Source organism: Halichoerus grypus, chromosome 6 (assembly GCF_964656455.1).
Source record: "Halichoerus grypus chromosome 6, mHalGry1.hap1.1, whole genome shotgun sequence".
Taxonomy (NCBI): Eukaryota; Metazoa; Chordata; class Mammalia; order Carnivora; family Phocidae; genus Halichoerus; species Halichoerus grypus.
The window spans coordinates 161514862-161528760 of record NC_135717.1 but is presented as its reverse complement, the minus strand read 5'-3'; the positions used below and the strand labels follow the sequence as shown (position 1 = coordinate 161528760).

Here is a 13899-nt window from a genome sequence, read left to right as displayed (position 1 = left end):
GAGGAGCCTGCTTCTCCCTCTGCCTGCCACTCCCCTGCTTGTGCTCTTTCTCTCTGACAAATAAATAAATAAAATATTTAAAAAAAAAAAGAAAAAGAGAACATCCATCTCTAATCACCCCAGGAGCCCAAATTCCAGAATCCCAAGACAGTTGATGACTACAAGTCATTGGTGGAGGGCTACTGTCACCTTATGAAGTGGCCTTGAATCTTCTTGGATGGCAACTAATCATCCAGACCCTTATTTGAACTGAGAGGGATCTACATCTCATTAATAACCATAGATGTATTAAGACCAACTTTTCCACTGTAAAGACAAATGAGAACATTATAATTTTCCACCAAAATATTTCTGAATTTCTTTATCTATGGATTTACAATAACTGTAATAATCTTTCAGAAACTCTTTTGAAGAGTTGCAACAGACAAGGGTGGACTACCTCCTACCCCCTTGATAAGTCAGGTTCAGTGTTAACCATTAAGTGAGATAACTAGGCCTCTAGTTCAGTCACTGGCCTTTCTAAGACCGCAAAGTATTTTCCAGCTCACTACCATCATTTAATGAACATAGCAGGGTGCCTGTGTACTTATGATTTAAATAGGAGACAAATGTATGGTTTATATGGAAATTATTATACTAATCTTCAGATGAACCAACCTCAGCTATTCTGCAGGCAAAACCAAGATGTTATTAGCATCACTAACTGGACTCCTGATTTTTAACTGTGCACTTGACTCCCAAAATAAAGGTTTCATTTCCCTGTCTCCTTTCAGCATATATATGGCTAAGTGACTAAATTCTGATCAGTAAGACATAAGCAAACTTCCAAGTGCAACTTCCAGGAAATGTTCTTAAATGGAAAGGACAAGTCCTCCTTCAGTTCTTCTTTCAAACGACGGCTGAAGTTTGGACCCCCATCTTGGAACATAAGATGGAAGACAAATGCTGAGGAGTGTGGAACATGAACACAGGAGGACTCAGCAATGGATCCAGCACTGTGGAGTATCATACAAGTCCTGGACAGACTACTCTATCTAGACTTCTTTTAGGTGAGACAGAAATAAGCTTTTTTTTTCTTAAAGAAAAAAAGATTTTATTTATTTATTTGAGAGAGAGAGAGAGAGCTCAGGAGAGATAGCGAGCAGGGGGGAGGCGCAGAGGGAGAGAGAGAAGCAGGCTCCACGCTAAGCAGGGAGCCCAACACGGGGCTTGATCCCAGGATCCCAGGATGATGACCTAAGCCAAAGGCAGACACTTAACCTACTGAGCCACCCAGGTGTCCCAGTAGGAAACCCTTTTATGGCAGTATCTATGAGCCACTGCCCTAAGCACGGCAAGTGTTAACTAGTTTAACCACACAGTTCTGTGAGGCAGATTTTTCTATTATCTCCATTTCACAGATGAGGAAATGAAGGCACAAGAGGCTGGACAACTTGCTCAAGGTCATACAACCAGGTTCTTACTACTGAACTCTGATCTAACCTGTGATAATGATCTTGCAGGTCCCGGTGCTCCTCACTAACCTCCATACATACATACACCAGCCCCCCAGACTGCTTTTTATACCTGTTTTAGGGCTGCTTGTGGAGATAACCACTGCACTGACTGAACCGCTTATATATGCTTTGCTCTTACATAAAGAGCACAGAGACCAGTGGTTATATAGCATTCACATAAGACTCTGTGCATATACACCTCTATTCAAGTGAATTTCTGTTTTGGAATGAATGCAAGGTGGGTGGGGAAGCTGATTATTTAAGAAAACAACTCACACATTTTATGAAAAGATTTCTCTTAAGTAAGAAGTAGAAAATATATTTTGGTATCACACAGATGTAGGTTCAAATCCATGCCAGGTGGGATAATGTTGTCCCTTTGTTTGAGTTGGAAGAATTAAATAGGATAATGTTTGTCTCTTAAGTACAGAGAACGAATTGATAGTTGCCAGAGGAAGGGAAGTGGGGTGGGGGGCGTGAAACAGATAAAGGGGATTAAAACTATAGTGAATAATGTATAGAATTGTTGAATAATTACATTGTACACTTGAAACTAATATAACACTGTATGTTAATTATACTTCAATAAAAATAAAAAATAAACAGGATAATGTTTATAATGCATCTAACATAGTATTTAATTAATGTCCTCTTCCCAATGTACTTAGGTATGAAAAAGCTAGATTTATTATTATTTTTTAAGATTTTACTTATTTATTCATTTGTCCGAGAGAGCACAAGCAGGGGGAGCGGCAGGCAGAGGGAGAAACAGGCTCCCTGCTGAGCAAGAAGCTCAATGCGGGACTCGATCCCAAGACCTTGGAATCATGACCTGAGCCGAAGGCAGATGCTTAACCGACTGAGCCACCTAGGCATCCCGAAAAAGCTAGATTTAGATTAAACTTTTTATGAGGCAAGATAAAGTTCTCTTTAATTGCCAGATATACATTCTAGTAAATTGTTGATTCTTTTCATTCTTTGAACAAATGTTGGAGGGCCTGCTCTTACACATAAATGATAAGAGTTCTGCTCTTCATGGGCTCATTATCCATTGTGGGTCATTAGTCATAGGTACCACAGGTGGAGGGCTCTTTGCTCCTCTGAGCCTTTGTTTCCTCATCTGTAAAGTGGGGAATCTAATGAGGATGCATGTAAAACACCTAGCACTGTTCTTGGCACACAGTCAGTGCTTAGTAGCCGTTGCTAACTCATGTAATATTATGCAGCCCTTAAAAAAGATTCACAGAGGGATGCCTGGGTGGCTCAGTCGGTTAAGTGTCTGCCTTCAGCTCAGGTCATGATCCCAGGGTCCTGGGCCTGCATCGGGCTCTTTGCTTGGCAAGGAGCCTGCTTCTCCCTCTGCCTGCCTCCCCCCTGCTTGTGCGCACGCGCTCTCTCTCTCTCTAATAAATAAATAAATCTTTAAAAAAACGGGGGGGCACCTGGGTGGCTCAGTTGTTGGTCGTCTGCCTTTGGCTCAGGTCATGATCCCGGGTTCCTGGGATCGAGTCCCACATCGGGCTCCCTGCTCAGCGGGAAGCCTGCTTCTCCCTCTCCCACTCCCCCTGCTTGTGTTCCCTCTCTCGCTGTGTCTCTGTCAAATAAATAACTAAAATCTTAAAAAAAAAAAAAAAAGGCGGGGTTCCTGCTATTATTATTCCATGAGGAACATGAACACACAATTCAGATAATGAAATACAATGCAGATAACGTGCTACAACATATAGGAAAAAACTGCCTCATTAATAATCAAAGAAATACGAATTAAAATAAAGATATTTTTTTGGGACACCTGGGTGGCTCAGTCGTTAAGCGTCTGCCTTTGGCTCAGGTCATGATCCCAGGGTCCTGGGATCGAGCCCCACATCGGGCTCCCTGCTCCGCGGGAAGCCTGCTTCTCCCTCTCCCACTCCCCCTGCTTGTGTTCCCTCTCTCACTGTGTCTCTCTCTGTCAAATAAATAAATAAAATCTTTTAAAGAAATAAAAATAAAAAAATAAAGATTTTTTTTACCTCTCAAATTGGCAAACGGTAAACTTTAAATACCTCTTATTTCTTAATACTCACTAAGTATGGGGAAAACTCATTGCATTTGTGGAGTTATCAATTAATACACATCATTACAAAGGCTCTAGAAATTTAGAAATGTTAATACTCTGAACCAGATATCAATTCTAGTAATCTAGCCTATGAAAAGAATTCTAAATACAACAAAAAATTTAGGTACAAAGAAAAATATTTCTAACCTATTATTTCGTAATAGCAAAAACACTGGCAAAGACTATTTGTCCAATCACAGTGGAATAGCTAAATAAAAATATTATATGGAATATTTTATAGCAACTGGGAAAATTTTTTTTTTTTTAAAGATTTTATTTATTTATTTGAGAGAGAGAATGAGAGAGAGAGAGAGCATGAGAGGGGGGAGGGTCAGAGGGAGAAGCAGACTTCCTGCCGAGCAGGGAGCCCGATGCGGGACTCGATCCCGGGACTCCAGGATCATGACCTGAGCTGAAGGCAGTCGCTTAACCAACTGAGCCACCCAGGCGCCCGCAACTGGGAAAATTATTAAGAACTTTTAATAACATGCAAAAATATCTTAAAATAACAAAACAACACAGGATACATAAAAGGCATACAAAAATATTAATAGTGGTTCTTCTCTGGATGTAACTCTATGTGGTTTTTGTGTTTTATTATCTTGCATTCTACAAAATCTCTAAAATGAACATATTTACGGGCAAAACATTTTGAGCCTCATTCATTGAAATAAACAGGACAACCTCCCACGGACCCCCATTTCTATAGCATAAAGCCTCTTTATTTTTCCACTTTTATCTCTCTTCATTCTCCCTGCCAGGCACTCCTCACTAGATTCACTCTAAATGAACAAGCCGCGATGTTTTCCAACTTGTTTTGTTTACAGCTATGAATTCCTTACTCACCACTTTGTTCTACCAGGAAAACACCTGTGCAACATGCTATCACAAGTACTCTGTGATGCTGCAGCCTTTCCAGGTACCAGATCACACTGAAATTAGAAGGGAGGCAGATGCAAACAAATAGAATGACCTTAAAGAACAAAGCTGTGCCTTCTTCATCTTTTTGCTCCTGCCAGTGCTTAGCACATAAATAGGTGCCCGAAACACATCTGTCGAATGAGTAAAATCGATACCCAAGTAGTAGGGTCTGAGCTGGCCTAACGTTCCTTGGAATGTAAGGGGTTTTTGTTTGTTTAAAGAAAGCAATCCCTCAAGAGGCAGCTGGGGAACCAGACAGGCCTGGGCCTGACACAGCAACACTGAGCAGTTACTAAAATGCTGAGTGTCTGCTTCCTCGCTTAGAAAGCTGAATTAAATCCAGCAACCTCACAAGGTCATTGAGAGGATTAAGTAAGAGAGATGTGAAATACAGGCATTAAAAAAAAAAAAAAAGCTCATCAGTATAACTCAAATGGGAGTAAGTCAAGGTCGATTCCTTGCCCTCTTGCTGAAGGCATTAAAGCCGTGGCCTCTGTAAGCAGCCGGGGACAAGGATGATACCCATCAGCACCCCCAAGCCAGTGAGTGACATATGGTAGCCGGATACACACTTCTGGCAATGGTCACACGAGTCCTCTCAAAACTTCTGTTTTCCACAGCGGCAGCTGGAGAGTGGCAGCAGCTACCAGACCAAGTTAAGATGACTACACTGATGTTGTCTGTTCCTCAGATTGAAGCCACTGGGCAGATACCCCAGGCCAAGATCGAGGCTTCCTAGGCCAGTGGGCCCTGTGAGGGACGGCTCCTGCACAGGGCTAGCTGAGGTGCAGCTATCACAGTGGAAGGCTGCACCACCCCCAGCCACAAGAAGTCACGGGCACATCCAGGAACACCCATCATAGTATCAATACCATGAACATCATACATTAGGCAGATCGGGTGAGTCATGAAAGCCTCTAAGGAGGTAATCTGACGACACTGAGGGGAGGGATCTGGAATCACCAATGGGTTCACCAGTAAGCCACCCATCCTCTATGTGAATACTTTTCTACATTTTGTTTCCTCATCATAAGAAGGTGATATCACTACCTACCACACTGATGGTATTCTGAAGATTAAGTAGGAGGACGTGCATAAGCCTCTGGCACAGGGAGGGTAGCGTTTATGCCCATTACCGCTGCCCACACACAGGTACTAATGCCAAGCCTTCCAGGGGCCGAGCTCTTCTCTCTAGTACCAGTCCTGGTCGATCTGAGCTGATCTTGATGGTGGTTCTCAAATAATAACCTTCATATATATAGACTGGTCCAAAATACAGCCCGAAATAAGGAAGAAGAAACTGTCAGGGTGGGAGGGGAGGTTCCTGGCAGCACAGCTTTCCTCCTCGATTTTCCTTGAGAGATGATACCGCTGCCACCAGGAACTCTGCTACCAGTGCGGTCAGGGGCACGCTGCGCTGGCCGCCACAGACACTCAACTCGAAAAGAAAAGGACGGGGATTTTCGGGGCATGGAGGGGGGTTTGCGAGTCTAACTTCACAAGAGCACAGTTCCCTACTCTCTTTCCAGTGCTTAGTACAGAGCCTAGCACTCAGCAAGTACTCAATAAACACTCTGGATGAGAAAATGCACCCACTTGATTCTATCCTGAATACCCCTGCCCACCAAATGACCCCCTGGCTCTAGGAGCACCTACTGTGATCCAAGCACTGGGGAGATCAGGTATCCAAGACCAGTGAGAAAATAATGCCTGCGGAGCATTCTTCGTGGAGCCAAGCCGAAACAGGTAAGAAGCTGTTCATCGACAAAACCAGCACTTAGAGACCACGGCAGCAACTCCAGCTCAGTAATTACAAGCTGCTTGCAGACACAGACCTGATCACGTATCTCTCCTGTGCAGCTAGTTGTGAGGCCCAGCATATGTTGTACCGTGATCCTCCTGCGCTGGAGACCAGTAAATCACACAGAACCCAAAGTTCTCGGATTTTTTTTTTAGTTTTAATCTCTTTTAATTTTTTAATTTAATTTTAATCTCTATACCCAACATTGGGCTTAAACTCACGACCTGAGATGCAGAGTCACAGACTCTTCCAACTGAGTCAGCCAGATGCCCCCAAAGTTCTTAGATTAACACTCATACTTCCTACTTGTCTCAGAACTCAAGATGTCAAACTTTTGGTATCAGTACCCCTTTATACTCTTAAATAATTATTGCGGACCCCAAAGAAGTTTTGTTTATATGGGTTATAGCTATCAATATTTACATTAAAAAATTAAAACTGAGACATCTTAAAATACCGATTTATTCTCTTGAAATTAATAATAGTAAACCCATTACGTTAACATAAATAACATACTTTAATTAAAAATAACTATATTTTCCAAGACAAAAAAATACAATGAGAAGGTTAGCATTATTTTATATTTTTGCAATTTTTTTGTCTGTTTGGTTTAACACAAGACAGATTCTCCTATCTGCTCTACATTCAATATATTGTGATATACGTTGTTTTAGTAGAAGTATATGAAAAAAAATCCCACACTCACAAACACAAGCAGTTGGAAAAAGGAGAAATATTTAGTAGATTTTTCAGATAACTGCAGATATTCCTTGATACTACACCAAAACTCAACAAGTAATAGTTGATTAAAGTGAGTTCCAATGTAGAATCTGAAACCACAGAGATGAGCTTTTCATACTCTCTCACATTAAAGATAGACCCATTGGTCTATCTTATACTTTGAATGGCTCTTTGACCCATGAATGACTTTGTAAGATCATACATTGACCATTCAGAAAATAGTCATTCACTGAGTTATACAGATCTTCCACATGTTGACATATTTTAATCCACAATATCAAAAAATTAGATTCATAAATATTACATTGAACCTCATCAGAAAAATCTTTAAGTACTGAAAAGCTATTGAGTTCACATGCCAGGTACAACTTCCAAAGTTCTTATTTTCACCTGAAAGCTCAAATTTTATCATGGGCAACAAATACTGTCAGTAGTTTTCCTTGAAGTGACAGACTTGCTTTGTTCATTTGAGGGGAAATGTCTGCCAGATAACCAAATCTGAATAATCCAAATCATTTGAATAATTTGACTGTCAGTCATTCTTTCAAGTATATATAGTGTTCCATGAGAAAAGCAGCTAGTTCATTTTGCAACACAAACTATTAATTGTACAAGTGCTTTTCCTTGAGACAACCATCGTGCTTCATGCAACAAAAACACTATGCATACTTCTCTCATCACACAGAATATGAAAAGAGGTATACTCAAAGGGTTGAGACTTAATAAAGGTAATGATTTTTACTTCTTCCTCAAGAATAATCTTAGGTAAAATTGCCATTTTCTTTATCAGCGTGGTAGCGAAGACTATAATATAAACCAGCACCATCTGGCACCCCTAGTTTGGTTCATGCTAAGCCTCAGCAGTTTTACCTACAACTACTTTAGCACCACCAATGAAAATGTCAAAATAGCAAATGACATCTTAATCATTATCAGATAACAGTTTTGAGTTTGAGGACCCCTCAAAAGTCACAGGCACCCCCAGGGGTATGCAGACATTTTGAGAACTGCTATTTTACTCTATAAATCCTGTTCTGTTCCTACAAGCTGCCCAGCCTCTAAGTAAGCATGAGAAGGAAGACAGCTTCTGGGTGATGAAGCAGCAAGTGAGGACACAGAGGATCATCAGCTCCCTCATCCAGCAAGAGGCTCCCGTCTTTCAACTACAGAAGCTGGTTCAGGTCAAACCTACCCCAGCTCACATACATCATTCAGGTTTTCTTAGGTAAGACTTTACCAAGGGGTGAGTGGGAGCTCCCAGCTGTGATCTCGGCCACTTCCACACTAAAGGGAAAGAGCTTCCTGTCTGATTAGGGTTGCCAGAACTAAAATGTCAGAGTAGCTGACACTTGCCTTTACTGATCTCCCATCCACCTTTGGCACTTTGGTCACAGTCTCTGCCTTTTTACTCATGCCCTAAAGCACTTGGTACCTCCGTCATGCCCATCCTCTTCCATTATTACCTCCCGTCCTTTTCCCATCCTTAACAGACATGTTCATTTGCTTTATCTTGTTAGTTTAATTAGCTTGTTGTGAGTTTTCTGATTCACACCAAGTTGCAAGTTGATTTAACTCTCCCAGGAAAACGTACATTTTTAAAAGGCGGTTTTTTGGGGGTGCCTGGGTGGCTCAGTCATTAAGCGTCTGCTTTCAGCTCAGGTCATGATCCCAGGGTCCTGAGATCAAGCCCCGCATCAGGCTCCCTGCTCAGCGGGAGGCCTGCTTCTCCCTCTCCCACTCCCCCTGCTTGTGTTCCCTCTCTCGCTGTGTCTCTCTCTGTCAAATAAATAAATAAAATCTTTAAAAAAAAAAAAAAAAGGCGGGGCACCTGGGTGGCTCAGTTGGTTAAGCCGCTGCCTTCGGCTCGGGTCATGGTCCCAGGGTCCTGGGATCGAGCCCCGCATTGGGCTCCCTGCTCGGCAGGGAGCCTGCTTCTCCCTCTCCCTCTGCCTGCCTCTCTGCCTACTTGTTCTCTCTCTCTCTGTCAAATAAATAAATAAAATCTTTAAAAAAAAATAAAATAAAATAAAAAAGGGCTATTTTTTGGCCCAGGTAAAATTTTAATTATTGGGCTTTCCTTCCATATACTATGGAGTGTTTGGAGCAAGAATGTTCCTTGACAGAGGGTCATGCTTTCATGCTAGGGGAGACAGACAGCATGGTATTATAGGAAGAACACAGACTTTGGAATTAAACAAGCCCATGTCCAGACTACAGATCCACTACTTACATGACCTTAGGGAAGTTATTTGATTTTCCTGGAACTCAATTTCCTCATCTGTAAAATGGGGATAAGTTCCTTGCAGAGTTCATGTGAGGTTTAAGGGCTTTGCATACAAGCCCAGCACAGTCCCTAGGAAGCACCAGCCCTCAATAGGTGGCAGCTATTACCTGACTCTCTCTGTGTTAGGGAACCTGCCTTCTAAAGACAAATAAGAGTTTCCTGCCCCACAACTACCTCCTTCCTCCTGACCCCAGAAATGAGCTTTCTATCCCAATTACCGTATCTTGCTAGCTGAGCCTCTTCTCTTTTGTTTTCAAACACTATTTGATATGACTTACCAGAAAGGTGGCAAATTTGCAAAAATATTAAACTTACCATGAAACCAGCAAATACTGTACCTGTAACTAGACTCCAGGTTAATAGGAAGAATTATTTCAACAACAGGAAGCTCCTATCAAGGCTATTGATGAGATAATGACTAAAGGCAAATATGATCATTAGTCCCAGAGAATGGCCTAGCTAAATGGTCAAAAAAAAGAATCCACTGGAAAGAGCTCACTAAACAATAAAACCCTCAAAGGAGAAAAATAAAAAAACAAACAAAGTAGATTAAATAAAATTACAGTCAGCAGATATAATTTACATATTAAGCAGAATCTTACCTGCTTGATCAAGTTCGAGCAAAAAATAAGGAACATGCATCGACTTAAATAACTTCTTTACCTGGAAAAACAAGGGGGAGAATTTTTTTTAAAGCCTTCTCTCCAGCTTTTTACTTTCCTCTTTAATCAGCTTCCCCTTTGCAAACTTACCAGCCCATTTTTATACAACCCACAAGACTCTCCCTGCCGACAGTAATGATACTTAATGGGTATTTGAAGTCTGTTGATTCCACTCTATGTTCAATGATTCACCTATATAGCTTCATAAAATACATTTTACATGTTTAGTGACTCCGTCTACCCCACTATAAAATGGGTTTAATATTAACCATGTTTTAAAAGGCACTGGAATATGTACTATTTCCAAAACATATGTGGAAACTCTAAGAAAAAAACCACATCCTACAATAGTTAACATATTATTTATTTTTTAGCCGAGTAAACCTCAACCAACAAATCAATTACAAAAGTCATATGCTCAAGATTACACAAATTATTTTTTTTAAGATTTAATTTATTTATTTGTAGAGAGAGAGCACAAGCAGGGGAAGCAGCAGGCAGAGGGAGAAGCACGCTCCCCCCTAAGCAAGGAGCCCGATGTGGAACTCGATCCCAAGACCATCGGATCACGACCTGAGCCAAAGGCAGACGCTTAACCGCCTGAGCCACCCAGGTGTCCCAAGATTACACAAATTATAATGGTAAAAAAAATTTTACTGGAAGGATAAGAGTTATTTTTGCCAAACTTGCGCCACTAAATAACACTTAAATTACTGATAAAAGAGGCTTTAAAATGATATTTATATATAAGACATAATAGCCTGTCATTAATCCTTAGGACAGCTTAGAACCATCTCCAGCTTCTACAATAAAATGAAAAAGGTCAGACAGAACTATGGCCTGGAGTTCACAGAAATTAACAATCTAGAGAATGTATTCTCATCCCATCCTAATTTAACTACTAAAACAGTAGGCTGAAAGATTTCTATCAATTGTATAGGACCAAAGATAACATTTTGATAAAAATGGGAGAATAAGTTTATTCACACAACCTCAGTGGCCCTCCTCTTATGCTCCTCGGGGCAGTATCTGTGCCCTGGTAGGAATTCAGCTCCCCCTGGCAACATACAGTTAAAAAGATAAGAATCTTTTTGAAGAGTGATGGGGTGAGTAAAGAGGGACTTTAAGGAAAGGGCAAGGAAAGCTACAGCTGGGAGACCATCTGGACAAAAGTCAATTCATATTCCAATGCTCATTTTCTAAGACTAAAAATAAAAAAGTTAAAACACATATAAAATCGTGGAGTCTTAAGGCTTCCTCAGCCACTTAATTTTAGAAATAAACCATTTGCAGTTTGTTACAGAAAACAAGTTTTCCAGATTTAGAGAGTAATCCTAAAAACAGCTCCTAAAAGTATCAAAATTTGACAATATGTGAAATGTAGAAAATATCAGCTCTAGATTCCAGAGTACACGTGACCCCTCGGCAAGAAACTCTTTAGTAGATTATTTTAGCTCTGATGAAATTTTCACATTGCTCCACAGTACAAGATTAAAGATCTGTATTGAATATCATTAGCACTGGTTTCCAGAATATTCTAATTGATAAAAGTAGAGGATGGTCAACTTTGCCTGTAAAAACACTACGGAGAAATGGCAGTGGATCTGGGTGTCAGGCAATAGATAAGCTACGAGACATCATTTGCTAATTCCAACTTCATACTTGTAATTTCCCATTGAAATATCCATAAGAAACAAATATCACATTTTCTGAAGAGGTAGGAAGTTATCTTTGCGTTTTAAAACCCAGTCTTCACAGCAGGATGCAGGCAAATCACACACCTTAATGTGTTATGCAACAATCAGGAAACTTACATAGAAGTTCATTTCTTTGTGGGCATTTCCCAACTTGAGTCAATGCAAATTACAGTACTCATCCCAGAGAGAAATATAAATTCATCAGGCCAAGTACAGATATAAAAATGAAGTTTCTCCATTCTGATTTACTCACATCACAACTGTTAAAGGATAAGATCAAAACTGAAGGAAATAACCTGGGAAAATGCTACTTCAAGGTAATTTTTAAAAATAATAAAAATTAAAATTAAAAAACCATGAGCAGTCAAGTCTATAAGTTGTACCCTCACAAAAGAAAATCACTATTTTTACAAAAAGAGACACCTAAATCATCCTTCACAGCCAAAGACATTGAAAGTTAATTTCCATTTTATTTGGCACAAATCTGAAAACAGCTTATATATTATGTATTCAGAAAAGCTAAGGAACTGGTATTTGTCAAGGTAAAACCAAGGGATGCTTGTCCAAAAGACCTGGCATACCCAGGAACTATTCGGATAATGACATTAAATAAAGTTTCCAGAATTACTATACATTTTAATACTATAAATATACAAACCCCTACCACAAATTTTACAGGAAATGTTCATTGTTCCTAGAGTACATTTAATTGAGAAAAAAAAAAAGGCTTTGTCTTTTTAGAGTCAGGGAGGAGAGTTAGGAAATGAAGAAGTTAGTAGAATTCAGGGAGAAGATAGTAGAAATAAGAGTAACTACAGGTCAAAGAGATGCGAGATTGCAGGGAGCATGCAATGAAACCCAGCAATCCTGACCACGTTAGCCCTCCTTCACTGCAGGACTACAGCAGAGTCAAAACTGCAATTTCCCAATTCTTTAGTAATGTTGGGGCACCTGGGTAGCTCAGTTGGTTAAGAGTCCTACTCTTGATTTCAGCTCAGGTCATAATCTCAGGGTCATGAGATGGAGCCCCATGTCAGGCTCCATTCTCAGCGCCGAGCCTACTTGAGATTCTCTCTCTCCCTCTCCCTCTGCCCTCCCCCCCTCACACTTGCACGCATGCAATCTCTCTCTCAAATAAATAAATAAAATCTTTTTTAAAAAATATAAGGAGAGTGACCAGACATTGCCTGGCACATGGTAGGCGCTCAGTGGTGGCTCCTAATACAAGCCTACACTATAGGCTTCCAAGTGCTTTCACATGGATTTGAAATTACTTGGTTTTCATCATGAAGCTGTGTAGTTAGCAAGTATAGTAGATAAGGTGGCATTGCCAACTTTACTGTTGAGGAAACTGATTTACAGAATGAGAACTGAGCCCTTTTAACTGCAGGTGTTCCTTCCATTACACCACCATGTGCATAGTTTCGAAGGGAGAGGCTAGTTTAGAAAAAAACGGCCACTTCATAATAGGAGTAACTATACCGGGAATAGAGTCAGATATTTGTTGATTTCCACTTAATTGAGGCTCAATAATGATGAAGGAAGATCACCATCCAAGGTGTGAAGTCCTGATAGGAAAATAGGAAGGGCAAGTAGTTCTTTCATTTAAAAAACATTATGTAATGCACAAACAATGAATCATGGAACACTATATCTAAAACTAATGATGTAATGTATGGGGATTAACATAACAATAAAAAAATAAAAAAATAAAATAAAAAAATAAAATAAAATAAAAAACATTATGTAGCATTTACTATGTGCCAGGCATGTTCTGTGGCTTCTACAAATATTAGCTAATTTGATCCTCATGACAAACTTATGAGATAGGTGTATTATTACCCACATTTTACAGATGAGGAAACTGAGACACAGCAGGTAAAAAACCTAACCAAGATCACATGGCTAATAAGTCACAAAAGCAAGGTCCAAACTCTGACTTCAGAGTTCAGGCTCCTCACCATTATTTGGAAACAGAAAAGACTATAGACAACTCCATAATTTCAGAACTAAAAGGAATCTCAACAGTCAACTAGTCCAAGCCCTTCATTTTACAGATTACACTAACAAGGGAGAAGAGCCTCAAAAGACCACTAGGGCTATATAATGAAGCTCCCAGAGGCCAGGAATTATGCAGATTTCTAATATACAGCCCTCTTCCAAATTCTCTAATGTTTACTGCCTATGCTAATCACTTAG

The 13899-nt window shown here is 40.2% G+C and overlaps 1 protein-coding gene across 2 annotated transcripts in view; it reads right to left on the bottom strand.

The window, feature by feature from the left end:
- TXNRD1 (thioredoxin reductase 1) overlaps nt 1–13899 on the bottom strand; it is a 117253-nt gene that overhangs the window by 77701 nt on the left and 25653 nt on the right. For both annotated transcript variants that reach the window (XM_078076497.1, XM_036103475.2), the window contains exon 2: nt 9944–10004. In XM_078076497.1, coding sequence (XP_077932623.1) covers nt 9944–9979 — 36 coding nt within the window. In that variant the 5' untranslated portion in view covers nt 9980–10004. The remainder of the gene's footprint in view (nt 1–9943; nt 10005–13899) is intronic.